Source organism: Larus michahellis, chromosome 13 (assembly GCF_964199755.1).
Source record: "Larus michahellis chromosome 13, bLarMic1.1, whole genome shotgun sequence".
NCBI lineage: Eukaryota > Metazoa > Chordata > Aves > Charadriiformes > Laridae > Larus > Larus michahellis.
The window spans coordinates 2717573-2741839 of record NC_133908.1 but is presented as its reverse complement, the minus strand read 5'-3'; the positions used below and the strand labels follow the sequence as shown (position 1 = coordinate 2741839).

Sequence of the window (24267 nt, the reverse complement as noted above, 5' to 3'; positions counted from 1 at the left end):
CGCAAGTGAGAACAGGCTCTAAATTGGTCTTTACCTTGAAGACTAACGTTTTCGTGCAGTTTGTAACAACTTTTTCGTAGGTATGGAAGCTTAAATTAATTTTTTAGCAACTATTATGTCCTAAGTCACCCCATGCAAACGTAGCGCCTTTCTTGCTTTACAGAGCTCGGGTAAAATTGCTTTTGGGTCTTAAGGATGCAAAATTTCCCGCTAAAGACTGGGATTTGAGGCAGATAGCTTCACAGAGACAAGGCTGGGAAAGGGAACTGGTTGGGAGATGATAAATATTATAAGCAACTGAGGAAGTTGGGTCTGAATGTGTCGATTCTAATCAGGAGCTGCTGATATGTCTGAATAAAACCATGCCTGCCCTTCAGTCAGGAGAAATGGCAGGCGGAAGAAACCCGCAGTCTCTGATCTCCTTTGCAGTATCCCTAGAGGTTTTTAAAAGTTCATTTTGTTGCCTGGAGGCATCCATCACAAAATGGTCCTTTCCTCTCTTAATTCAGCCTTTCAGCTGTTTACTCAAATTGCACAGATAGGAAGTAAAAGGCCAGGCGGCATCACCATGGCTGTTTTGGCAAATGTTGAAGTAATAGGTACAGATAGTGTAATATTTATTAAACTGCATGTGGATATAATCAGGAAAGTAGAAATTAAGAATATTGATGCGATGTCGACATAGCCATGCTGATGTTGCCATGGAAGCCGTAAATTTTTTTCCGATGTTTGAACTACCGTTACTCTTGTCATGGTCATAAGTTTCTTTTAAATTAAAGGAGCATCACCATGAAATTTAATAATGTTTATGAAGTTACATAAAACCAGGCACTGCGCTGAGCTCCACTGGGCTTTGACCAGTGTGTTTTTCTGCTTCTAAAAATACTTGCTCTCTTAAATGGAAAGGTCCAAATAGGTAAATCTCATCTGGCCCCACAGGAAAGCGAGCGAACGTGATTAAACTGGTTCCTGCGCGGAGGAGAGGAGGGTGAACAGACGGGAAACAGCTCGTACCTCTCTTCCAGTCTCTGGTTGAATCATCTTGGATGTGGCTTAAAATCAGAGTTGTTTTCATTCCTTTCCCATCTGAACTGCCACTTCAGATGTAATATTTCTCTTAATCTATTTCTGCCGCGTGATCGGTACAGAAGCTATCAGCAGGGCCTGTCAGCGCTGAGTCAGTGCGCAGTTCTGCTCTGCGGCTTTTGCTGAGTTTGATTGAATCTTTCTTGCACGGTCCATCTGTCTAAACATTCTTAATATTTCCTTTCCCGTGTAAGCCTTAAAAACTTGACGTGGAGAAAATCTGTATGGCTTGCTTTGCCTGCCTGAGCACTATACCCATACTGGTTGGCAAGAGCCTGACGTCCCTGCTTCTCGATGGATTCCATGTGAAACTATATTTCCTGATTTTTGAGGCCGTGTTGTTGGCCTTCTTGATGGGGATAGACCTGTATCTTGGTGATGCATTGGAATATCGAGAAACAAGTCCTGCAGACCATCTCTGGTGGTAACAACTCTGCTCTGCTTTATGCTGCAGCAAAACGCAGCTGTTGTGCCCATGCTACGTTTAGCCGGTGTTTGTTCTCTTTCTGCCAGATTCTTCTTTACAATCTGGAAACAAGTCAGTGTCTGAAGAAGATGGGCAACTCGATGGGTGACTTTACGTGTGTCAACCTCCAGAACAGTCCTCCAAACATGCTTGTGACAGGCAATAAAGACAGAAGGTAGGTACTACCAGGAGCTGTAACCCATCTCAAATGAGCTGACTTCCCATCCTGCTGTCCTACATCTGGACCTGCTAGAATTTGTTTCTCCTCTAATGTTTCAAATGCAGCCTGCGTGAACTTCAGGAACAAAATATTAGGTAATAGTTGGATGTGGCTGCCAGCTTGCTTTTGTTTCAGAAAGCTCCATGGGAAGACTTTCTTTGTAAGCCATTTGGTGGACGCAGTTGGTGTACAGCCCAGCGAGACCACTTGGAATATCTTCCACTTCCCCACCACCACCCGCAAAATTAGTTTGGCATTTAAAAGCTCACTTTCTGATATTAAAAAAATAACCTAAGGGATGAATCATGTAGGATGAGATGGGTCCGTCTGCCAAATGATGTCAAGAGTGTATTTCGGAACACTGTGTTGTCCCTCAGGTGACAAAAAAAAGAGACTTTCATATGAACAGATTCCAGCTTCTATTTAGCTGATTAGCAGCTTTCTCTTTAACTCCTTGGCTTGGGGAGTAGGATTTTCCCTGCACAATATCTGGTGCCAGGAATGGACGCGCTGGGAACAGTCAGTGCGAAAGGATTAAAGTGCTTAAAAAGACCCTTTGAGTCCAATTTTTAGGTTTTCTTTTTTTGGCTAGTTATTTGTGGGGTCTGATCCAGTGCACCAAAGGAGATGTGGGATGGCGAGGAGCCAGTCTCTAATGGCTCCCTCTTCCTTCCCTCCTCCTTTCCGCGCTGGGCATCAGGCTGCAGGTGGTGGTCTGGTGTGGTGGTGGGTATCAGATTGTAAGGCGGATACTTCCCTTTGCCAAATCCCAGACCTCTGTCCCGCCAGTGCAGCAGCTTGCAAAAATGATTATTTTGTCAAACAGCTTTTTTTCCTTCTCAGTGAATAGGCAACGCAAGCAAACCTCATACTTTCTCAGCAAAGAAGATAAAGGAAATATCTGAAGTTTGACACGTGTAATTGAATCCTTGGGAGGTTTGTTTGGTTTGTTTTTTTTCTCTAAAAGCAGATACTTGATTTTCCAAAGCACCTCAGTAAAACTACCTCCAATTTTGATCTCTCGCAGAACGATGGGAGAGTAGACAAAGCTGATATCCCTTAAGTGAGATTGAAATTTACTCCCTTCATACTAGAGTAAATGTCTGCGCCCTTTCCCCTCCAGAAAGCTTTTCAGTGTTTCAGCTCAAGTGTTGACTGAGTTCAGGGGTTGGCCATCACTAAATAGCAAGAAGTTAGGAATCAATAGTTCAGCAAATAAGTCTGGCATCCAGGAGACGAGTGCGTGTGTGTCTCAGAGGTCAGTTCCTCGCGTGGTGCTGCCTGAACGGTTTTAATAGGTGCTGGGCGTCCGCAGGTGGGATGTGGCTGGAGCCTCCATAGCCCTATTAGAAAGCAAGAGTACAAAACAGCGACCTTGCCGTGGGAGTTCAAACTGCTCTGATGGCCAGCGGGGAAATGTATTGCTGGAATTAAATATAGCACTTCCACATTTTTACTAGTATATGCTATTCTTTTATTTAAAGCAGTGATTTTGAAAAGTGACGCAGACCACCCTGTTGAATTGAAATGTTTTTGGTAGGGCTTATAAAATCTCTTTCCGTCGAAAAATACTGCAGAAGTGTTGCTGATGTGTTTGATTACTGAGCTGTGCTTCACACTGGCGAGAGATACGATACCAGGGAGCGTGTGCTGATGCTCTGCACAACAACCACCCTTTTTTTGGTCAACCTGAGATGGTGCATAGCCTTCGGAAAGCAAACGTATGGCAAGCCCAGTGTATACTGTCACTGAAAGATGTGGATCAAAACGTGTATTCCATGCTTCCCTAAAGGCAAGTGAGCTTCTAAGATAGTCTAACAGGAGAATCAAAGCCTGGTCATGACAATACCTTCCTTACGGCTCCCTTGAGCTGCGATGAATCTGATGTGCTCCCACTGAGCCCAGCTGTTGAGGCAGGAGATGGCGGGCCATGCCAGATCTGCATTAGAACATCACATTAGATTTGCAAAATGCTTTTCCTTTTTTTTTTTTTTTTTTTTTTTTTTCTAAAGCACATCTAAACAACTCAAGTGTGCCTCTGATTCTTCCAAGGGTGTGCCAGAATGGACACCTGCCTGCAACCTGGGCCCTTGCTAATGAAATAACCAGGACACAATCAGATCTTTGGTTCCAACTGTGCTTACCAAACAGAAGAAGCTTTGATTGCCATGCAGAACACATGCAGCAAGACAGGGAGAGCGCTGGGTGTGAACACTTCCAAAATACCCCATCCTTTCCCAAAGCACAGATCTAATATGTAGCCAAAGCTTCTCTCTGCTGGAGCTGGAGAAAGCCAGGAGTCCTTTTTGCCATCAGCAACTGTTGTGATGGGGTTTTCCTAAGGGTGACTGCGGAGCCACACAAAGCGTGCTCCTCGCTCTGTTCCAGCATGTTTTTCTCCATGTCAGATGGATGTTGCTCTGTTGGAGTTTTGGACTGTTCTGTTGCCTTTTATTTCAGTTGCTGCAATGTGTTATTTGTAAAATCATATGATGCAATCTCCATTTGAGAAAGGAAAAGGAAAGACTTGCAACACCATTAGGATCGTAGCAGGGGTATGGAATAAAGTACAGTTAATGTGTTGGAACAAGTGTGTTTTGGCCTTTTCTGGAATTAATGTGTACCTGATGGTTTCATTCTTGATAGCCATCAGCTGGGAGGAACTTTCTCTGGCTTCTTTTCAAATCTGAGATCAGTATTTCCCCTTTACTTCTGTTTTCACTTGCATTTTTTTTTTATTCACTTACATCCTTTGCTTTATCTCTTAATCTTGATCTATAAGGATCAAAAAACATACTTCTTTGTGATGTGTGCTGGATTTAAACTTAACGCCGTTAGCTTTAGCTGGTGTTGTGGACTTGTGGCAGTGGTTGAAATCTAAGCTCTTTTTCTACAGTTCTGCGTCGTTACCCGTAGCCTAGTCTTCGGTATGTTTCTCTTCAAAATGCCTTGTCTGAGTGATCAGTAATTTCTGAAAAATCAGACGTGCCTAAAAGCTGCCCACGGCCGCTGGTGGCGTTTTTGAAATCATTTCAGAAGAGATACTGGTTGGGTGCTCGTGGGTAGCAATATTGGTGAATAACTCGGGCGTATAAACCTTTGATTCCCTTGACTTGTCTCTTAAATTGTCACGTTTAGTCCCTTCCTCAGTCTTTGTAATAATAGTTCTTCCCTTGATCCTCATAATAATATTAGCCCATGGCCATAGTGGGTGTGGGTTAGGTACCAAGGGGCAGGAGGTGTTAGCACTATGCCCAAAACAGGGTACTTTATGCCTCGTGGAATTGCTGACGCTTTGGGAGGCGCAGATAGAGGAGCTTTCTCCAAATTTCCCTTACGTTTCATGTCACCTAGGACTTGTAAAGAGACAGAGACGCCCTTTATGGTGGGAGTAGTCTGCCTCAAAAAAGTCTTTGGTAACAGGGTGAAAACTCAGCGGTGAAAAGTGTCATCCGTGTTGGGTTTCTGGCCCTGTCGTGGCCGTGGGACTGCTGCTGTCCTGTGAAAGCAGCGTAGCCGTCCTGGGCGTACTTTCATAACCCTGAAGTACTTGTGCTCTCAGAACTCCCAGGCTGCAGATCCACAGCTGTTTTTATCTCTGTTCTTGGTTATGGATTAGAATAACCATTGCGATAACCAAATTCTTTATTTGCTTTTGTTTAGGGTCAGGGTATTCGATCTCCGCAAAAGCGAATCTTTGTGCTCCTTCTATGCCCACCAGTTAGGAGTGTCTGCGGTCCAGATGGACGACTGGAAGATCGTCAGCGGAGGAGAAGAGGGCTTGGTCTGTGTGTGGGACCAACGGATGGGCACCAAACTCTGGGAAATGCACGCCAGGTAATTTTCTCTGCCTAGGGTCCTGTTGCAAGGGTGTTTGTGGGAATGGGATGATCCAGGACCAAAATGATAAGATGCCCATGTCTAAAGCTTCTGAGAGTTCTGTTAGTTTTCATGTGATTTGGGAACAGATTGCCTCCCCACCTGGAGTCTTGTGCGTGTTTTGGTGTGTGCCCTTTAGCTGTCGTAGGCTTTTTACTCATTAGTTAAAGAGAATGCTTCAGTCGGCGTAAGGGAGCGTGGAAATTGTTTTCCCTGGATTTTCTGTGAAGTTCAGTTAGTGTCTTCTCCCTGCCCCATGCCGAAGCAGTATTTGCTTCATTGAACCTCGGGTTTGAAATGCTGGACTCCTGGCTGTTGTCTTCGCACTGACTGGTTCTGGCTGTCTCTCTCCGCTATATCCTTACACAATACCTGCGTTTCTGCTCACCTCGTTAAGGCGTTCCCTCAGCAGTAAGAATCAAAGCCAAGCTGGTATTTGAACTCATTTAAATATTAAAATACCAGTTTGTACTGAAAGCACAAGAAGTACAGTACTGAAAGTACAAGCAGAGATCAGTATCCTGGAGATGACAGAAGGCTGTTAGTTGCTACAGCCAAATTCTGATTTCCTGATCAAGGCACAGCTCCCAGGGAGTGAGCTTTGTCTGAAGGAAGGCCTCAAGGATTTAGCCCCTTGTAAGTCTGAGTGATACCCTTAATAAAATGAACAGATAAATCCTGACTTTTTTTTTTTTTTTTGATGCATCTTCCCTAAAGAGGAGCAAGATGAGGTATTTACAGTCAGAGAAGTTCAAGTTGGAGTTGTCATTGATTAATAGCATTTATCTCCTCCTCTGTTGACCCTGTGAATTATAAAGCCCGTTGCGATGGGGCTGATGCATTAAGGACAATATTGCATTGATTGGAGCAGCGCTAATGAGCGTGCCAAGGAGGAGGGCAGGCAGTGCAGATCGGCTGAGCTTTGGGGGTGTAGTAAAAGTGAAACCATTAGATTAAACAGTTTTAAATACTGTTTATATAGGAATCGGAAGGGATCGCTTCAATCCAAAAGGCCTCCCTAGGTAAGAAGGTGCGCGTGGTGTTATCCATCCCAGCAGCCCGGTGTCATGAATGGAAACCAAGGGCAGAAGCTAAGGGAGATGACAGGAGATGCTTTAGGGTCATGGAGATGAGCCGTTTTAATCTGAGAAGTTACTCCTACTTGAACAGTAAATGCTGATAAAGTGGCTCAGGGTTAGTTTACTCACCAGTGAGAGGAAAGGGAAAGAAGACCAGACCTCAGCTTGTGCCACACAGCACACTTCTCAAGCGACCGTAGCTCAACTCAGGGCTTCGGGATGGGGGCGCAGGGTCCTGGCTGTCCCCCATCCTTCACTTTGGGAACATCCTGCTCTTCCCAGGAACGTGCTGCTGCCGTCCTTAAAGCAGCGAAGCAAGCAGGCAGCCCCGATCCCTTGCAGCTTGTGTGCTGCCAAGTGTCTCAGATCTTTTCTGGCCTCCACGTGTGTTCTGGTAAGAGCCCACTAGATGGGGATAAAAGCTGTGTTTATTTGCTCCAGACAGGAGAAGAGCCAAAGGTGCAGGTTCCCAGCCTCTGGCCATAGAGAGGCCGTTGATTTAAATGAGGAGTTCATTAATCCAGAGCGATTCCTTTACTGCACTTGGATTTTAGCAGCCTAATGCAGGTGGCATCTCACACAGTGCTGTGGGTTATTTTTTCAGGCATCCGGTCCGCCACGTGTGGTTTAATTCTCATAGCCTCATCACTGCAAACATCCCCGATGACAAAACTCCCCGAGGCGCCAGCATCACGGATGATGACCTTACCGCGCACCGCAAGTGAGTAACCGGGCTCTGAAGGGTAGGGTTTTTGGCACGGCGAAGGTCTGCTGTATCATATATTTTTAAAACGACACACTAAGCACCTGAGTCACGATCCAGAGCAGTAATAGAGAAGGTAGAGCATCTAAAAAAAATAAAATGAAAGAAGCTTTAAGAGAAGGCTTTCCAAAGTGTTGATGAATTGGCTCTTTATTTACTTCTGAGCACAAAAAATAAAAAAGCGTTTCTCTTTCAGCAAGGGAAAATAAAGGCCACTGAAGCCAGGCAGGGAATGCAGCCCTTGCCTTGCTCTAAATATTAGTAAAGATATCTCCTCCTAAAGGAAAACTACTGGTATTTAAACTCCAGGTTTTGGTATTTGCATCTCAGGCGGCTGTTAGCATGTCTAATTGAACTACCAAACTACAATGTACTTATCTTCCGCCTTCCTGAATAGATGAGAAACGTTTCAGCAGATGACAGTCACATCTCTGCATTGCTAAAGTGAATGATTCACCGCTCGCTTCCAGGGCTCAGTGGGGTCCCTGGCAGGAGGTAGGAGGCGGTTTTTTCTGTTAAAACCTCACAGACAGCCCTAGTGCGGAAGGGGCTGGGGTTTTATATTCAGCTTTTGAAGCATCGAATTTTGATCCTTTATGGCAATCTCCAACTTTGTTCCTTTCCCCTGTTGAGATATATAATTAAGGTAAAATGGTGGCTCCTGGTTGTGTTTTGTACAGGCATCGAGGAATCATTTATGCCTACGAGTTCTCAGTGGACCAGTTGGCAGTAGAAAGCGTCCTTCCTATTTGCCGCTCCTCCTACGATGAAGTGACTGGTTACAACTACAACATTGGCCTTGCAGTTCCCTACGATAACATTTAGGTAACTCGCTTTACTTGGCTTCTGTGGTCCGGCCCTCTGCCAAGTACATGGCCAAAGGCAAAAAGGAGATCCAGAAGGATCCAAGCGCCAAAAAGATGGCGTGGGCCGTAGGCGCATCAAACCGGCTGAGCGATTGCCGAAAACCTGGGGGTATGGACCAGAAGAGAGAGGATGGCTGCCCTCGAGCGTATCGCTAAAATACGTTGCTGCGCAAATGTTCGAAGGTCCACTGTGGTGGAAGGGAGAGTCTGAAGAGTGAAGGGGAGCAGTACGCTTCCGTGGAAACGAAAATGTTCCTTTCTGCTGCTTGTGGGAAAAACGCTGCTGACCCCATCTTGGCAGGGGTCACGGTCAGGGAGCGAGAGCCCCGGGTGGCAAACTGCTGAAGTGGTGGGAGGCTGGGGAGTTCATGCCTGTCCCGAGAGGGAAAGGAAAAACACCAAGGACTTGGGAAAAGCATCTTGCTGAGCCACATGTTTGAAATTTGTTTCCTTGTAATGAGCTGCTCATTCTTCTTTTCCTGGGAGCGCATCGGAATGTGTCTAGGAGCAGGACCCTGCACAAAAGGTTACGGCGGTTGGGAGAGGAGGAGTATGGTGGAGAGAGGGAGGGGAAGGTTGGCCTTGGCCAGGCCGGATGCTTGGAAACACAGCAGGCCACACGCATCAAAATTATTTTTAAATAAATTATTTTTTTAAGTCTCTAAAATTCTGTATTAAATGTTTTTAATTGTATACGTACGTGTTTGTGGGGGTTTTTTTGTTCGTAAGCCTTTTAGGGTGAACTAACCCCTGTGCACTGAGACAAGAGGCTGTTGTGTCTCGGGTGAGTTGTCGGGTATGTTCTCTGCTGGGTCGTGGCCCTCCACGGCACCCGGAGGCTTTCCCCGCTGTCTGCGACTTGGGTTTCTGACACCGTCCTCACTTCTGAGCTGGGAATTCATCATCTTGGTTTAGTGAAGCAGAAGGCACGAACTGGCCGCAATCCCTCTGCTGTGGAGAAGCACCAAGGCTGAAAGAGATGGTGTAGAACCCCAGGTGAAAGGAGGAGTAAGAGGAGTAAGGCTTTCTCTTAAATCCGAGCTGCGCTGACATAGGTAGAATCAGTTTGGCGAACAAGAGCTCGAGTCCTGCGTGGGTATCTTTTACTTTTTTAAAACTATTTTGTGGTTGTGATTTGCCCTTGTAAACTTACTGGTGCAAGGCAAAGCCACGTAAATCAAGTTTAAATTGAGATTAGGTTTTAATTTAACACCTTTTCGCTGGCTTAACGGAATCCATTTAAATGTACCGTGCTGGAGCGGTGCAGGAAATGTGTCCGGACCTGCTGGAGAGGGGCTGCAGGGCTGTCACTTCAGCCCTCGACCAGTCACCGAGGCACCCCTGGAGAGCTTGGTGCTGGCCTCCTCCTGCCTGGAGATGGGCAGATTTCACAGCTCTTCCTTGGCTTTGGCTTGGGGTAATTTTCCGTGGCCCCTAGGCCACCTTTCACTTGTGGGTTTGGGTTTTAACAGTTCCTCGTGATGGCCTGATACAAGAAGTGCAAGGGGCAAAGTTATTCTGTCTGCCCAATAAATTTTATCTTTTTATAAAGGTTTGGTCTCTTTTTTTTTTTTTTTCCTTTTTTTCTTTCTCTGGGAAGCCAGCTCCTTTCCTTCATTCCTGGAAGTGCAAGAAGTGTTACGGATACATAGTCTGGACAAGAGCTCGGCTGAAACCTGTCAAATAAATAGTAGTTCCTGTAGCACGAATGATTTTGTGGGTTGCTGCAGCCCCTGTGTCTTCTGGTGTAGCTGAACACAGAGAACTTCCACCGTTGTCGTTCTCTTCCCCTCCCTGCTGTGACCTGCTGCCCCAACTTGCTTAATGCACCCTTGGCTTGTTCCCACTTTGACTCTCCTTATCTTGCCTTGTTATCTCAGGGCAGCTTTGTTCTTTTTTCATCTCCCTGCAGCAAGTAGCAGAGAAGTTGGTCTTGTGGCCGGTGTGTTGAGTCCACCTCCGCATTTCCCCTCTGCTTCCGCACTGCCGGCAGTAAGAATTCCTCCTTGACCGTGGTAGTCACCGAGCTGTTAGAAAACCAGTGCTTTGCAGCACCTGCGTTTGTAGAGGTGTTTGCTTTCTTGCGCAGGGAAGACCTGCAAGCCATGAATTCATTGGGGACCGAACATCAACCCATCCAGATACCAGAAGGCTCAGGTCACCTCCAGTGAAGAAAAATCCTCTGTCCCCACAGGCATTTCCTTGGCTCACGGTCTGGATGCAGCTCCTCCGGGTGGGTTGGAGGGTGGTCCTTTTGCTCTATTTATCCTGTCACTGGAATTCGTTCAGGAAGGTTGTACCACAGCAGAAGACTCTGTGCATATTTAACTGGCATTCATAATGCAAATGAGGGCACTTAGGCCGTTGGAGAGTATCCATGTTGGGAGTTTTGATTTTTGTTTCTGAAGGGGGATGTTGTCCTACTTCACTGGGTAGTCATTAATACTGCGCTGAAGTGGGTGCTGGGGCGTAACGAATGCAGTCGGGACTGTCCACATCGTTGCCAGGGTTAGGTGATATTTAAATGGAGCCTCTTCCCTAATAACAAGCAAGAATGGAGTCACCATCCAATCTATCTCCAGATAGATGCCACCTTTGGATTTCGGGTCTGGGCGCTCCCTAGGACTTGTTAGTGCTACTAGTTGGTGGTAGGTAGGGGTGAAGGTGGACTCTTGTCTCACAGACCCCCGTTGTGTGCCACAGGCAAAGGTTAGCACTCAAGAAGGGGACATCTCTTCTGTGTTGGGTGGTGCCCGGGGCTGATGGCAGAGATTCGAGTTGAGGAGCTGCAGTCAGGACACGTTGGACCGGTGTCGTGGATTGACCAGGCAGGGGTTAGACTGAAGGTGGAGGCTCAGACAGGGTGCAGTGTGCCTGGGGCTGACCACCAGACGGGCTGAGTAGTTGGGGAAAGCTAAAGAAGTGATCAGAAGGCACCAAAGGAGCAAGTAGTGAAGAGCCTCAAGAATGACTGACTTCTGGTTCCTATTGGTGACGGTGATCCTTAGCAAAAAGAGGTGTCTGTTGTCTTCGTGGGAAGGATCCCTGGATATAAGTTTCTTCCCTACTATTCTCTAAAGAGAATATATGATCAAAGGGGGAGGCCGTCTCTCTACCACAGCCTCCAGCTCAGCTCTGGAGCTCTGACTTCAATGAGAAGCGATGGGTGGTGCACAGCAAAGCGGTCTTGATGCACAGGCCGTGGTAGGACATGCTCAGCTGTAGTGCCCTACTGGAAAAACCCCAGCTGTCCCTCCACCTATTTTGGTTCCAAGCCACCGGGAAAGTGCCTTTCGCCTCTGTTTTGTGTCCTTGACCACCTTGGCAGTGGGGGAAGAGCGATTCCAGCATTTTGTGGTCTGCCATCCCCTCTCTTGATGCTGAGGAGCCGGGGAAAGAGGAACAGCGGGTGCTCTTTGTGCAGAGAGGGTCTGGGGGGAGGTGTCTCTGACACCCCTTCCCTGGAGCTCAGCTCCACAGAGCAGAGCCGTCCCCTCCCGCCCTCCTCCTCTCAGCCTCTGCTGTCGTGCCCCTGGCCAGAGGGGAAGATTCCTCTCTCATTCCCCATCCTAGTTGCTGTCAGAGTGGGGTGAGCAGGTGGTATCGATGACCCACAGTGCTGCAAAAAACAATTCTTTACGCCCTTTCTGCCCCTTCTTTTCTTTCAGTGACGTTTGGCAGCTCATTTGACCTTTCTGTGGGTGGTTCTAAAGCCTTCAGCTACGTCCCTGAGGGACGGGATGCCTTTCAGGGGGACCTGGAGAGGTGGGCCTGTGTGAACCTCCTGAGGTTCAACAAGGCCAAGTGCAGGGTCCTGCCCCTCAGTCGCAGGCAATCCCTGGTACCAGACAGGCTGGGGATGGAGGGATGGAGAGCAGCCCTGCTGAGGAGGACTCGGGGGTGCTGGGGGGTGAGAAGCTCCACACGCCCCGGCAACGTGCGCTGGCAGCCCAGAAACCCCCCGCAGCCCGGGCTGCATCCCCAGCAGCGTGGGCAGCAGGGCGAGGGGGGGGATTCTGCCCCTCTGCTCCGCTCTGGGAGACCCCCCTGCAGTGCTGCCTCCAGCGCTGGGGCACCAACAGCAGAAGGACACGGAGCTGTTGGAGCGGGGCCAGAGGAGGCCCCGGAGCTGCTGGGAGGGCTGGAGCCCCTCTGCTGTGGGGACAGGCTGAGAGAGCTGGGGGCGTTCAGCCTGGAGAAGAGAAGGCTCCGGGGAGACCTTACTGTGGCCTTTCAGTACCTGAAGGGGCTTATAAGAAAGGTGGGGACAGAGTTTTTAGCAGGGCCTGTGGCAGTAGGACAAGGGGTAATGGCTTTAAACTCAAAAGAGATTCAAACTAGAGAGAAGGAAGAAACGTTTTACACTGGGAGTGGTGAGACCCTGGCCCAGGTTGCCCAGAGGGGTGCGAGATGCTCCATCCCTGGAAACATCGAAGGTCAGGTTGGATGGGACTCTGAGCAACCAGTGATGTGCCCTGGTGGCCAAGGAGGCCAATGGCATCCTGGGGGGCATCAAGAAGAGCGTGGCCAGCAGGTGGAGGGAGGTCATCCTCCCCCTCTGCTCTGCCCTGGGGAGGCCACACCTGGAGTGCTGGGTCCAGTTCTGGGCTTCCTGGGTCAAGAAGGACAGGGAACTGCTGGAGAGAGGGCAGCAGACATTATGGAGATGATCAGGGCCTGGAGCATCTCTGTGCTGAGGAAAGGCTGGGAGCCCTGGGGCTGCTCAGCTGGAGAAGAGCAGGCTGAGAGGGGATCTCCTCAGTGCTCAGCAATAGCCAAAGGGTGGGTGTCAGGAGGATGGGGCCAGGCTCTTCTCAGTGCTGCCCGGGGACAGGACAAGGGGTAACGGGCACAAACTTGACCATGGGAAGCTCCATCTCAACACGAGGAGGAACTTCTTTGCTGTGAGGGTGGCAGAGCCCTGGCACAGGCTGCCCAGAGAGGTGGTGGAGTCTCCGTCTCTGGAGACATTCCAACCCCGCCTGGACGCGTTCCTGTGCCACCTGCTGTGGGTGACCCTGCTCTGGCAGGGGTTGGACTGGGTGATCTCCAGAGGGCCCTTCCCCCCCCTGCCAGTCTGGGGTTCTGTGGAAACCACGAGTCACCGCTCTCGCCATACACTGCTCAGCCTTTATTGGCCTTCCCTGAGTTTTCCAACACGCAGCAAAGCTGCTTCAATTTTCCAGTTATCCTCTCGTGACGCTGCTGGGTTTGGCAACACCAGCCGCGTGCCACATCCTGGCTCTCAGCGCCTTGGCACCTCTCACCGTGCCCCGTACCAGAACTGCCCTCCTTTACCGAGCGCTCCGGGTTTTGCAGGATTTTCCTGTGGTCTGCGACAGAAACGTTACCCTTGCCGGCTTTCCCAGCGCTCCGCCAGTTTTTCCCGCCCTTTGCAGAATGATTCCCCTGGGTCTCGCTGGGTTTTGCTGTGCGTCGCGTTCAGCGTTGCATGGCCCAGCCCTGGCTTTCCGCTGCCCGTGGGAGCGATGCTCCTGCCCCCCCCGGGGAACGGCGGCTGTGGGCAGGGCTGGTCCCAGCCTTGGGGCCTCTGCCCTTCATCATCGGCCCTTTGCGGCGGGGACAATGGGGTTTATCTTCCCCAGCCCCCCCGTTCCACTCTCCCTCTCATCTGCTCCCTGCGTCCCTCCCTCCCGCTCTCGCCTTCATCCCCTTTCCCGCAGGGAAGACAAACACCGGCGAAGGCAGAACACGCCGCAGCCCCTTTGCTTTGGGTCCTGCCTCCGCTTGCCCGCAGCCCCTGCTCCCGCGCCTTCCTCGCCACGTGGCGAAATAGCTGGGGGACAGCTAATTAGCTCAAGGGATAATTATTATTGGCCCCCTATTTCCCTGCATTGCGTGGTGTATCCAGCCCTTGCTGGCTGCGGGAAGCACTGATGTCTCCTCCAAGAAAGCCGTGGTTCAGAGGGGGAGTGGGACCATCATTTTATGTCACCTCCTGAAACAGCAGCAGCAAAGGGCTTTGCTCGGGAGGGGCAGCCCCGCCGGGCAATTTTGGGGTGGAAAAGGGCCCTTTCAAACACTCACCCCCGCTGCTCCGGGGAGTGGGATGGTTCTGCAGCGTCTGCCGGGTAATTCCTGTGAGAGGACGGGGAAAGGAGCCCGGGGCTGCTCCTGAAACCTGGGGATGGCGGGAGGAGCTGGGTGTCGCGCTCTGGTGTGCGTGGGGAGGAGGGAAGGGAGCGCCGAGGGTCTGGCACAGGGAGGAGGATGAGGAGGTTCAGGAGGAGGAGGTTCGGTCTCAGCCAGCTCTGACCCTCTGCACCAGTTGGTGCCGATGCGGATGGAGCTGGGGGGGAGCCCAGGAGATGGAGGCGTCCGGAGGAGCAATAGAACAGGACTGACGAGTCCCACAGCCCTGCAAACACAGACGAGGCTGTGGTTGCCATCGGGCGACCCTCAGGGCCGGAACGGCTGCGCTGGCCAAACTGGGGGCTCCATCGCCACCATCCCCTCCCAGCCCCGGCGCTCAGCCCTGCCCGCGGCACGGGCACCATCGCTGGCTCCTGCCACCCAGCCCAGCTCGAGCCCCGTGTGCCGGCACCATCATGGCTCAACCAACGCCACGACGGCGGCCGCGCTGTCCCACGGCTTTGCGGCATGTCCCACCTCGCCGTGGATGGCATCCCCGCGCGCGGAGCCGCGACACGGGATGGGCTCCGTCCCTGCGGCTCCCTGCGAAGCCGGGTGAGCCCAGTGCGCCCCGAGTGCCGTCGAGCAGCACAGGTCTCTCCAGGACAGGGCTGCAATGCAGGGAAGGGCTGTCCTTCGCCGGGGTGGCGCGGCCGCTCGCGGTCCGGGCTTTGAGGAGCTCTCGGGTCCAGCAGCTCTGAAGGAGAGCAGGGACCTCCTCGACTCCGCCAGGGGCAAGACGGGGGTTTTTCGGAGGGGCAAAGCTGCAGAAGCCTGTGAGGGCGAGCCCTTACCTGTGCCTGCAGCACAGGGATGCCTGGGCAGTGCAGAAACCCCCCGCTAATGCGGAAGAGAAGGAAAAACTGTGCCCTGAGCCGGGGGGACGGCGGAGGGGGCCGTCCGTGGCTCCGCAGCCCCCGCTCCCTGCAGCCCTCACTCACCCGCTGCCGGCTGCTCGCTCTGCCGGGGGCTATTTTTCCGTGGAGCGTACATGTCACCGGGGGAAGCTATTTTTGACAAAACAAACAAATCTTTCCAGCTTTTCTAAAAATAGCCATTGCCCTTTTTTCTTTCTTTTTTTTTTTTTTTTCTTCCCTCCCCCCTCCCTTCCCGGCTCCGGCTGCCTTAGAGACAGAAATCCGCCTGGAGCCATCCAGTTATTAATACCAGTAAACAAACCCTTATCTCCGGTGCCTTGTTCTAGCGGGAACATGTGGGGGTGGCAGCCGCCCGGCTGCCAGGAGCCCCACGCCCCCCCCGTCCCCGCATCCCGGCTGCCTGCCTCCCCGCGGGCCCACGCTGCCGCTCCTGCCGGCGGACGCAGCCCAGGTGGCCGGGCTGGCTTTGCTTTGGGGTCACGACTTGGTGCCGCTGCCACCTTCGCTGGCTCGAGCATCTCCTGGGCTGCGGCGAGGGGTGCGATGCCCTTCCAGGTGCCGAGGACTCTGCCTTCACCTCCTGCCCCGCGGCATCCCCATCCCTGCCCGCATACGGCGCCCACGGGTGGGGGTCAGGGCGGGGGGCGGGGGGCTCACGGCACAAAGGGGGCCGCTCCTTCCCCGTGGCAGAGGCTAAAAATGCAGGTTTAAGGGGAAACCAGGATTGACGGCGGCTTTTCTGCACAGGGAGAGACCCCGCCAGGCCCTGGGCGATGGGATGGATGAAGTATTTTTCAGCAAGGAGTAAAAAGAGAAGTACCTTTTTATTACAGATAAAAGCCTCTTATGTTTCTAGAGAGCAGAAGGCAGCCCCACTGCGGGACAGGCACGCGGGCGGGTACAAAGCGCTTGGTGCCAGGAACATGGAGCTGCTGCAGATCCTCTTCTTCCTCCCCCTCCTCCTCCCCCTCCTCCTCCTCCTCTGGCTCCCAGGAGGGAGCCGGAGGTCAGTAGCAGTGCGCGATGGTCTCCATGTTGAGGAAGCGAACGTGCATCTTGGTTTCGATGTCGATCCCCTGCCACATCTGCAAAGGGGAAGGGGGAGAGCGGGGCCGGGCGGGGGCTCGGCTCGGTGCCAACGCCGGACACCCAGCTCCCTGCGACCACCCGGAGGCGAGCAGAGATGCCACCAACCTTAAGGAAGTCCTCAAAGGTGATGCCCTCGTACACCTGGTCCGGCCCCTGTGGGGAAGCGAGAGAGAAAACATTACGGCTGCCCCACGCCAATGGGGCAGGGGCCTCGGGGCACGGCGTCACCAGGGGGTTGGGTCCCTTGGGGCTGTGGGTCATGGCTCCCATGGGCGCACTGTGCCCCACGGCCAGCCCAAAACTGGTTCTCAGAACCACCACGGCTGCAAGAAGCTGAAGGCCCAAACACTGAGGGTGGTGCTTTGCGGGGTGCTGTTTGCTCACCCCCCCCTTGGCCTCTATAATGGAAAAGAAAAACCCTGAAAGCTGCTGCCCGCGAAAAAAACCTCTCTGCCCAAAGCAGCCCGGGGACAGGGGAGATGCCCCGGGCAGGACGGACACACTCCAGCCCCATTTTCGATACCATCACAGCGCCGTTGTGCCACGATAGAGCAAGGAACCGGCTCCCACCATTTGTCCCACACAGATGCTGGCTGCCTCCATCATGGCCCCGTCGGCGATGGACCGCGCCGACTCCTTCTCCAGGTGGGGGTTCCCCGACAGCAGCTCCTCCACCACCTACGAGGCAGCGGGGTCAAAGCCGGGGCCGGGAATTCGGTGGTGACGGGACGGGAGGGACCATACGTTACATTTCTGTACTCCTGCAGCGTGATCTTCCCGTCGTGGTCTGAGTCGTACATGTGGAAGAGGACTGGGAGGGAGGAGAGGAGCGCGGCAGGGTCAGGGGAGCCCCGTCCCGCCGTGTGTGTCCCCCCCCCCCCCGCCTTCCCCGGCCCTGGGCTTTGGACAAGGCTCACATTTGAGTTTCTCTTTGCGGAAGCGATCGAGCTGCTCCTCGTCCATGTTCATCTCGATGGGTCTGAAGTAGGACATGATGGTCAGGAAGTCTTCGAAGTTTATCTCATCCGCCAGCCCGTCCGACTCCTGCCGCAGGTTCCTGCCGAGAGCGGAGCCACCGCTGACGGGCAGCGAGACACACACCCCTCCCCGGCCGCCTGCTTCCCCCCCGCCGTGCATCCCTCAGCAAAGCTTTAGGACTGGGGTTTCCTCCCCCGGCTCCATCCCAGCCTTTAGGGAGAAGATCTTTGCCCCGCCACGTCCCGCTTTCAGAGGATAACCCCGTTTTACCTCCCCCTCCCCCATCATGGTGCCGGGGGTGTCCTCACCGCTTGTCGAAAAAGGCATGGACGATTTTCCCCCTAATTGGGTTGAACTCCAGGTCGGGGATGCTGTCGAAATTCTCCTTGCTGCAAAGGAACCAGAGAGAGAGCCCGAGGCGCGAGGGAGGAGGGAGACGCTCGGGCGCTCAGCGAAGGGCTGCGACAGAAGCCCCAGCCCCATTCTTGCAAAGCAAGCATGGAAAAAAAAAAAAACAACAACCCCAAAAAAGAGACGTTTTCACATGAAAACCCCTATTTGCCTCAATTCAGCCTGAAAGCCAGCTGTGCTGCCGCCCGGCTCTGTGCTTGGTGCCGCAACAGGGGATTTTTTTTTTATTATTATTTTTTTTTTTTTTGTCCCTGCTAAAATGGGGTTTGGGGAAGCTTTGGGACACGGCGGCTCAACCTGCAAACAGCTACCATGGTTTTCAGAGCCTTTTCCCAGGAATAACGTCCCGCACAGGGCTCGACGAGGCGAGGGAAAGGAGCTTCCGCCGTCCACCCTCCCCTCAGCTTCCCCTGCCCTGCGCCGTCCCGCGTTGTGCTGCGCCGGCACCGGGCTCGGCCTCTGCCCGTCGCTTGCTATCGACTCTTTATTACAGCAAAGAAATAATCTCCTGGGGTGGGGGGGTCAGAGGGCAGCTGGGCTCCTTGGCCCCTGCTGGCTTCTCGTGTGGCTGGTGAAGCCGGCGGGACGTGCCGGAGCTTTCCCGAGGACGCAGAATTCGGTGCGCGGTTGCCCGCACAGACGCCGAGGAAGGGGATGAGGACAAACGCCACCGTAGCTGCTATGTAGGGGCATCTCCCCCCTCCCCCCCCCGCCCCCAGCCCCCAAAACTCATCTTAAAGCCAGGGGGAAATGGGATGCTTGGCAGGAGCGACCCTGCTCTCAGGTCGCTGCTTCACCGCTCCTTTCCCCTCGTTTCTCCGCGCCGCCACGCTGCAGAGCCCCAGGCCAGCACGGCCCGGGGACGGCCGGGAAGGACACGCGCGTCCCCACAGCCCGGGGACCCCCCCAGCCCCCCCAGTCCCCGGCATTGGGAATGGACGGGCCGTACCGGATCGTCAGCTGGTCCCGGCTCAGCTGCTTGAATCGCCGGTGTAAGTGCTCGATCTGCTCGGAGGTGACTGTCGGGGGGGGGGAAAAAGAGGGAGGTGACAGGGGTCCCTGGGCACAGGGTAGCCCCCGGGACACCCCCCTGCAGAGCTCACGTCCTGCCCAGGGACACGAGGAGACTGGTGGGCACCGAAAACTGTTGCAAAACTCATTCCCTGGGGACACCACCGAAGCCCACCCCATCCAGCAACAGCCAAAAGGCCCCCACATCCCCACCCCCCCACCCCCCCACCCCCCCCCAGCAGCAGGGCAGGGCCTTGGGCACTTCTTGACACGGTTGTCCCCATCCCCGGTCCCCTTTGGTGGCTCTGTGCAGCCCCCCAAGGGCCATCTGGCTGCGTCGGGCCCTTGGTCACAGCAGGGGGGTGACACCAAGGGCTGGTTCATCACCGTTCCTGGTCTACAGAAACTCCCATGGTCCAGACTGCAGGGGATGGCACGGCACGGCACAGGATGGCATGGGATGGCACGGGATGGCATGGGATGGCACAGCACAACAGGATTCTACCCCCCCCCCCCCAGTTTAGGCTCCTCAGTAGCAGAGCCTTCAAACAGGCTTGACCGTTTCATTTGGGGTTTCTTGGTGCAGGTGCAGGGAACGCCTCTGGACATCTCTCCTTGCAGCAGGTTCATGCGCTCATGCCCACAGCCGTGCCAGGCCATAGAAAATAACATTAAAACCCCAAAAAAACCCAAAAAAACCCACAATGCCAAAAGCCACCTGTGTCTTGCCACCAGGGGCAAGGAAAGGCTTAACATGGAGGAGACGCATCGGCACCCGAAAAGCAAAGCCGGGCTTTGCAATCGCTGCAGGGAAGCCCCAGACCACGGGGGTGGACGCTGCCTCCCCCAGGGAAGGGGCAAGGGCTGGAAGCGGGGTGCCCATCAGCCTTGCTTGGAGCCCCACGAGGTTACAGCATGAGGCTCAGCAGCATCTTTTCACCTCCTTAATCCCGAACCTGGTTATTTTATAAGGATGGTGAGCCCCTGGCCCAGGTTGCCCAGAGAAGCTGTGGCTGCCCCATCCCTGGAGGGGTTCAAGGCCAGGTTGGCCGGGGCTTGGGGCAACCTGGGCTGGTGGGAGGTGTCCCTGCCCAGGGCAGGGGGTGGAACCAGATGATCTTTAAGGTCCCTTCCAACACAAACCATTCTGTGATTCTATATTTTCCCCCCCCCGCTATTCTCTATAGGCTGTATCCAAGCTCCACAAACCCCTGAAGATGCACCGAGCCCGACGCTCCGGTGCAAACACTGAGAGCAGCCATTCCCAGGAGCCAGGGAAGCTGCTTTCGGCTCTGTTTGCAGGAGCTGGTGGCGTCTGTCAGGCACCAGCTGGACCCACACCCTCGCTGGAGCCACGGCCGGAGCCGGGCACGGGGCAGGGCCGCGCCAGCCTCCGCTCATCAGCCCTTCCCGGTGGCACGGAGAAAGATAAAAGCACGATAAAGTCTAATTGAGGGGTTGCAAATGGTGAATCGCCGCGGCTGAAAGACAACAGGCCAATGTCGAGCTCTGGTGCTGGCTCCCTCGCTCGCTTTTATGATGTTTAAATAATGTCCTTTGGTTGTGAGCGCTGTTTCACAGCCTCGAAATAGCAGCTGTATGGATGAGCCCGGCTGAGCAGTCACAGACCTCTAGTAATGGACTGGAAAACCCATCTGGGCTCGCTGCTGGGGCTCGGTGTCTGCCCCGCGGCTCGCTCGCTCTCTGTGCTGGCAGCCGCCAGCCCCTTCGCAGGATGAGGCCGTCTAAGCCCCCGCACTAACTTTTGGGGTGCCCCCTCCGAACCCGCAGGCTCTCAGGCGGCGATGCCCGGCTGCACGGGCACCACGACTCACCCCTATGACGTTCTGGCTCGTGCCCTGCTGCTGACACACACACACACACACACACACACAAACTTTCTCTGGACTTTGCTTTCCAATTTCGGCCACAGAGAAGTGACCTTTCGCTTTTTCCCTTGACGACATCGCCCGTCACCATGGGAGCCGCTGGGCCACCGAGCCTTCAGCATCTGGGACTCGGTCGCGCGCCAAAAATCTTGGATCGCTCAGAAAAACGTCCCCAACACTGACATGGCGAAAAACTGGGGTCACTGGCTGGATGCTCACGGTCGGTCCAGCCCCGCTCCCCATCCGGCTGCCAGGCAAAGAGAAAGGCTCTTCCTCCCTCTTTCCCCAAACCCGAGTCTTCCTCCCCCGGGGTGGGCTGGGGTGCAGGCAGGTCTCCTGATGCTGCGAAGGGCGGCAGCGCTCGGCTGCTTTCCAGGAATACAAAAGCTGCACCTGCACAAAGGGCAAAGGCTTTCCTGCGAGAAGGGTTGGCTCAAGGGCGGCAGCGGCTGCTCGCGTGGCTGAGACACAGCCTCAGCGCTCTGATGCTGCAGGGCCCGTGTCCAAGCCCGGCGACCTACGCTATAGGGGAAAAAAAAAAATAAAAATGAGTATTTAAACCCAAGGGCGCTGGGTTTGCTCTTTCTCAGCCTGCGGCGGTTTGTGCTGCTTGAGCAAAGGGCATCCCCCGGGGAAGGGACGCACCGGAGGGGCTCAGCCCCCCCACCGCTGCCCTCCCTGTGCCGCGGTTCCCCGCGCTGGACCGGCCGGGAAAAGACCACACCGTCCCGGGAAGAGCCACCTCAGCACCAGGCACACGCCGCTGCTGCAGCTTGGCGACCAAACACGTGGCAGCAGGGATGGGAACTGGTCCCGATGGCCCTGAGCAGGCAGTTTGGGGGTGCCCTTGCGGTTTTTTGGGGTTTCAAGCACTGGGGAGAAGGCAAAGGACCGTGCCATGGACACATCTCGGGAGCCCTGCCCTGTCCCTGCTCCTCCCAAGGGACCAAGGGTGACTGCGATGCCCCCCACGAGCTTGTACCGCAGCAGCAAGCCTGGAAAAACAAAATTGCCTTCCCCCCAGCAGCCACAGCACGGTGGGAGCCCCGCGTGCACCCCGGTCGTGGCAGGGGGGGCACTGCCCCCTGAAATCTGGTCTCAATGAGACACTTTTTGAGTGTTGCCTTTGCAAACCCTTCCGCGGGACTGATTCACGGGCGCAGTTGGGCGCGAGGCCGGTGCCTCCCACGGGCAGGTGCCAGAGAAGGGCCCCCGGGCAGCGCGCCCCAGGCCAAGGCGGTCCCCAAAAACCTCCTCCCACCCCCTGGGCTCCTGCCTGTGGCGTGGCGGGGCTGAGTCCACCCCTGGGTGCCCGGGGAGGAGGAGGAGCGGGTCAGTGGCAGCGTGGGGAGGTTTGCTGGACCCGCCCCCCCCCGACCCTGAGCTGGGGCAGGTGGCAGGTCCCCAGAGCTGCCTCCCTCCATCCCAGCCCGCTCTTGGTACCGCAGGAGCCGGAGGAAGCCGGCAGGAGCACCCCCATCTCCGTGCCCACGTCCTGGGGCGTCCCGGAACAATGACATTTCCCAGGAGGGACACGACCACCCCGTGTCCTGCGCACCAAGCCCTGCTCGGAGCCCTGGGTCACATCCCTGCTGCAAAGCCCTGTCCCCGGCACCGCTGGGTGTTCGTTACGGGCCGTACCGGCCCCAAGAGCATCGCCGGGAGAGGGGAGACGGTGGGGAGACGGTGGCTAACGGGCAAAACAGTGACACGGGGACAATGTCGTGCAGCAGCGGCGTGGGAGGGCAAAGCCTGGCTGGGGGCTCACACGTGTGTGCGCTCGACGCCCCGGCTGCCAGTGGTGCGGCAGCGGGGGGGTGCGCGGGAGCATCCCTGCGGGTGACATGGCTGCATCCCCCCTCCGTAACCCCTGGCGACATGCCAGCACCCCTGGGTGACAGGCCTACCGTCCTCCCCCATCACCTCCATCCCCCAGTGACATGCCAGCACCTCTGGGTGACATGCCTACATCCCGCCCCCCCCTTCCCTGGTGACATGCCAGCACCCCCGGGTGACATGTCTACACCCCCCCCTCCCCCCCCCCCCTTTTCAGCCCTCCGTGCCTCGGTGACATGCCAGCACCCCCAGGTGACATGCCTACGTGTCCCCCCCCCCCCCCCCGCCCCCTTTCAGCCCTCCATCGCCCGGTGACATGCCTGCAGCCCCCGGGTGACATGTCCTGCCTCCCCCCCCCCCCCGAGTGACATGTCCCCTGCAGCCCGTGTCCCCCACCGGGAGGGGGGTGGGTGCCCGGCGGTGGGGCAGGAGCGCTCCGGGGGGGGGGACGGGACGGGAGGCAGCGGGCAGGGCCCGGCCAAGGTGCCCCCGGTGCGGGCTGCCCCGGTCCCGGGGAGGGGGGGCGGTACTCACAGCCGGTCCTGTCCGCCAGCTCCCGCATCTCGGCGGGCACGGAGTGCGCGGAGCCCATGCCGGGCCGCTGCACCGGCCGCCGCCGCCGCCGCCGCTTATAAGGGCGGGCGAGGCGGGGAGGGAGGCGGCGGCGGCGGCGGCGGGGCTCCCCCGGGTCCCTGAGCTCCCCGCCGCCGCGCCGTCCTTAGGTTCCAGAGTGAACAGCCCCGCCAGCGGGCCGGCGTGCAGGGGACACCCTCCCCTTCGGAGCGGGGGCGGCTCCCCGCTGTGCTGGTGGCACTTGAAGGCACTCGTGGCCCTGCTGGACGCAGACAGACCCAGGTAAAAGGCAGAGAGAGGCCCCCGTGTCCACCCCCCCCCCCCAGCCTGGGGTCTCCCTCCAGCAGAACCTCCGCTCCCACAGGAGCCCTGCGGCTTCCCCCCTCCCTGGCTCTGCCCAGGGACAGCGGAGGCGGGGAAGAAAAAAAGCAGGGAGAGAGAGGGGTGGAAGTAACACCGCATCCCCCCAAAAGAAACCCAGCCCTCCTCAGGGCCAGAGGCGGTGTCTGGCACCCCAGGTGGTGCCGAGGGGGTGTTTGTGGCACCCCCTCTCTCGCTGCCAGCCCATAGTCGGACGCTGGCAGGGACACATCCACCTCCCCCCAGGGCAGGGGAAGAGCAAAACGCTTCCAAGAGACACCGCAGCGGTTCCGCAAGAGACAGGCAGCTCAGGAAGCAGAGCGCGCTACGGCAGCAGGGAGCAAGTCAGTGTCATTTATTTTTTTAAAGCTGAATAGAAACAGGAAAGGAACCGAATAATTTCCAAGCTCCAGCTGTCCCAGATCCAACAAAATACCTGCTTTAAAAGAAATAAAATAAAAATAAAAAAAAAAGAGAAAGATGTCCCCATCCTGCAACCTCCGCTGTCAGTGTCAGGGTGACCCTGGGGCTCAGGGACCCTTTGGGCCTGGGACAGATAATTTTTCATCTGCTGTGTCGTTTTGCCCAGCCCAGGCAAGAGGAGGTGGGTGGGAGAGAGGAGTAACACAAGCACCGCTCTGTCCTTGCCCAAGCAGCCAGTCCCTGGCTCCTTGTGCAGGGAAGAGCAAGGAGGCAGGCCCATGGAACTGTGACATCCCTTGGATGCTCG

At 55.1% G+C, this 24267-nt stretch overlaps 2 protein-coding genes across 5 annotated transcripts in view; one reads left to right on the top strand and one right to left on the bottom strand.

The window, feature by feature from the left end:
* FBXW8 (F-box and WD repeat domain containing 8) overlaps positions 1-9052 on the top strand; it is a 52295-nt gene extending 43243 nt beyond the window's left edge. Inside the window, exons 8-11 of the mRNA XM_074606011.1 lie at positions 1600-1727; positions 5436-5609; positions 7335-7451; positions 8174-9052. Coding sequence (XP_074462112.1) covers positions 1600-1727; positions 5436-5609; positions 7335-7451; positions 8174-8318 — 564 coding nt within the window. The 3' untranslated portion in view covers positions 8319-9052. The remainder of the gene's footprint in view (positions 1-1599; positions 1728-5435; positions 5610-7334; positions 7452-8173) is intronic.
* Positions 9053-16195: 7143 nt separating this feature from the next.
* Positions 16196-23645, bottom strand: TESC (tescalcin). Of its 4 annotated transcripts, none has more exons than XM_074605912.1 (9): positions 23139-23233; positions 20988-21161; positions 18818-18887; positions 17766-17846; positions 17397-17536; positions 17229-17290; positions 17050-17157; positions 16585-16632; positions 16196-16475 (listed from the first exon to the last, which is right to left on the bottom strand). In XM_074605912.1, the coding sequence occupies exons 1-9, from the start codon at positions 23194-23196 to the stop codon at positions 16398-16400; spliced, it is 819 nt and encodes a 272-aa protein (XP_074462013.1). In that variant the 5' UTR covers positions 23197-23233; the 3' UTR covers positions 16196-16397. The 4 variants fall into 4 exon arrangements, with proteins under 4 accessions (XP_074462013.1, XP_074462014.1, XP_074462015.1 ...); XM_074605913.1 differs by having other exon boundaries at positions 21060-21161; positions 23139-23231; XM_074605914.1 differs by lacking the exon at positions 20988-21161 and having other exon boundaries at positions 23139-23645.
* Positions 23646-24267: the final 622 nt, after the last annotated feature.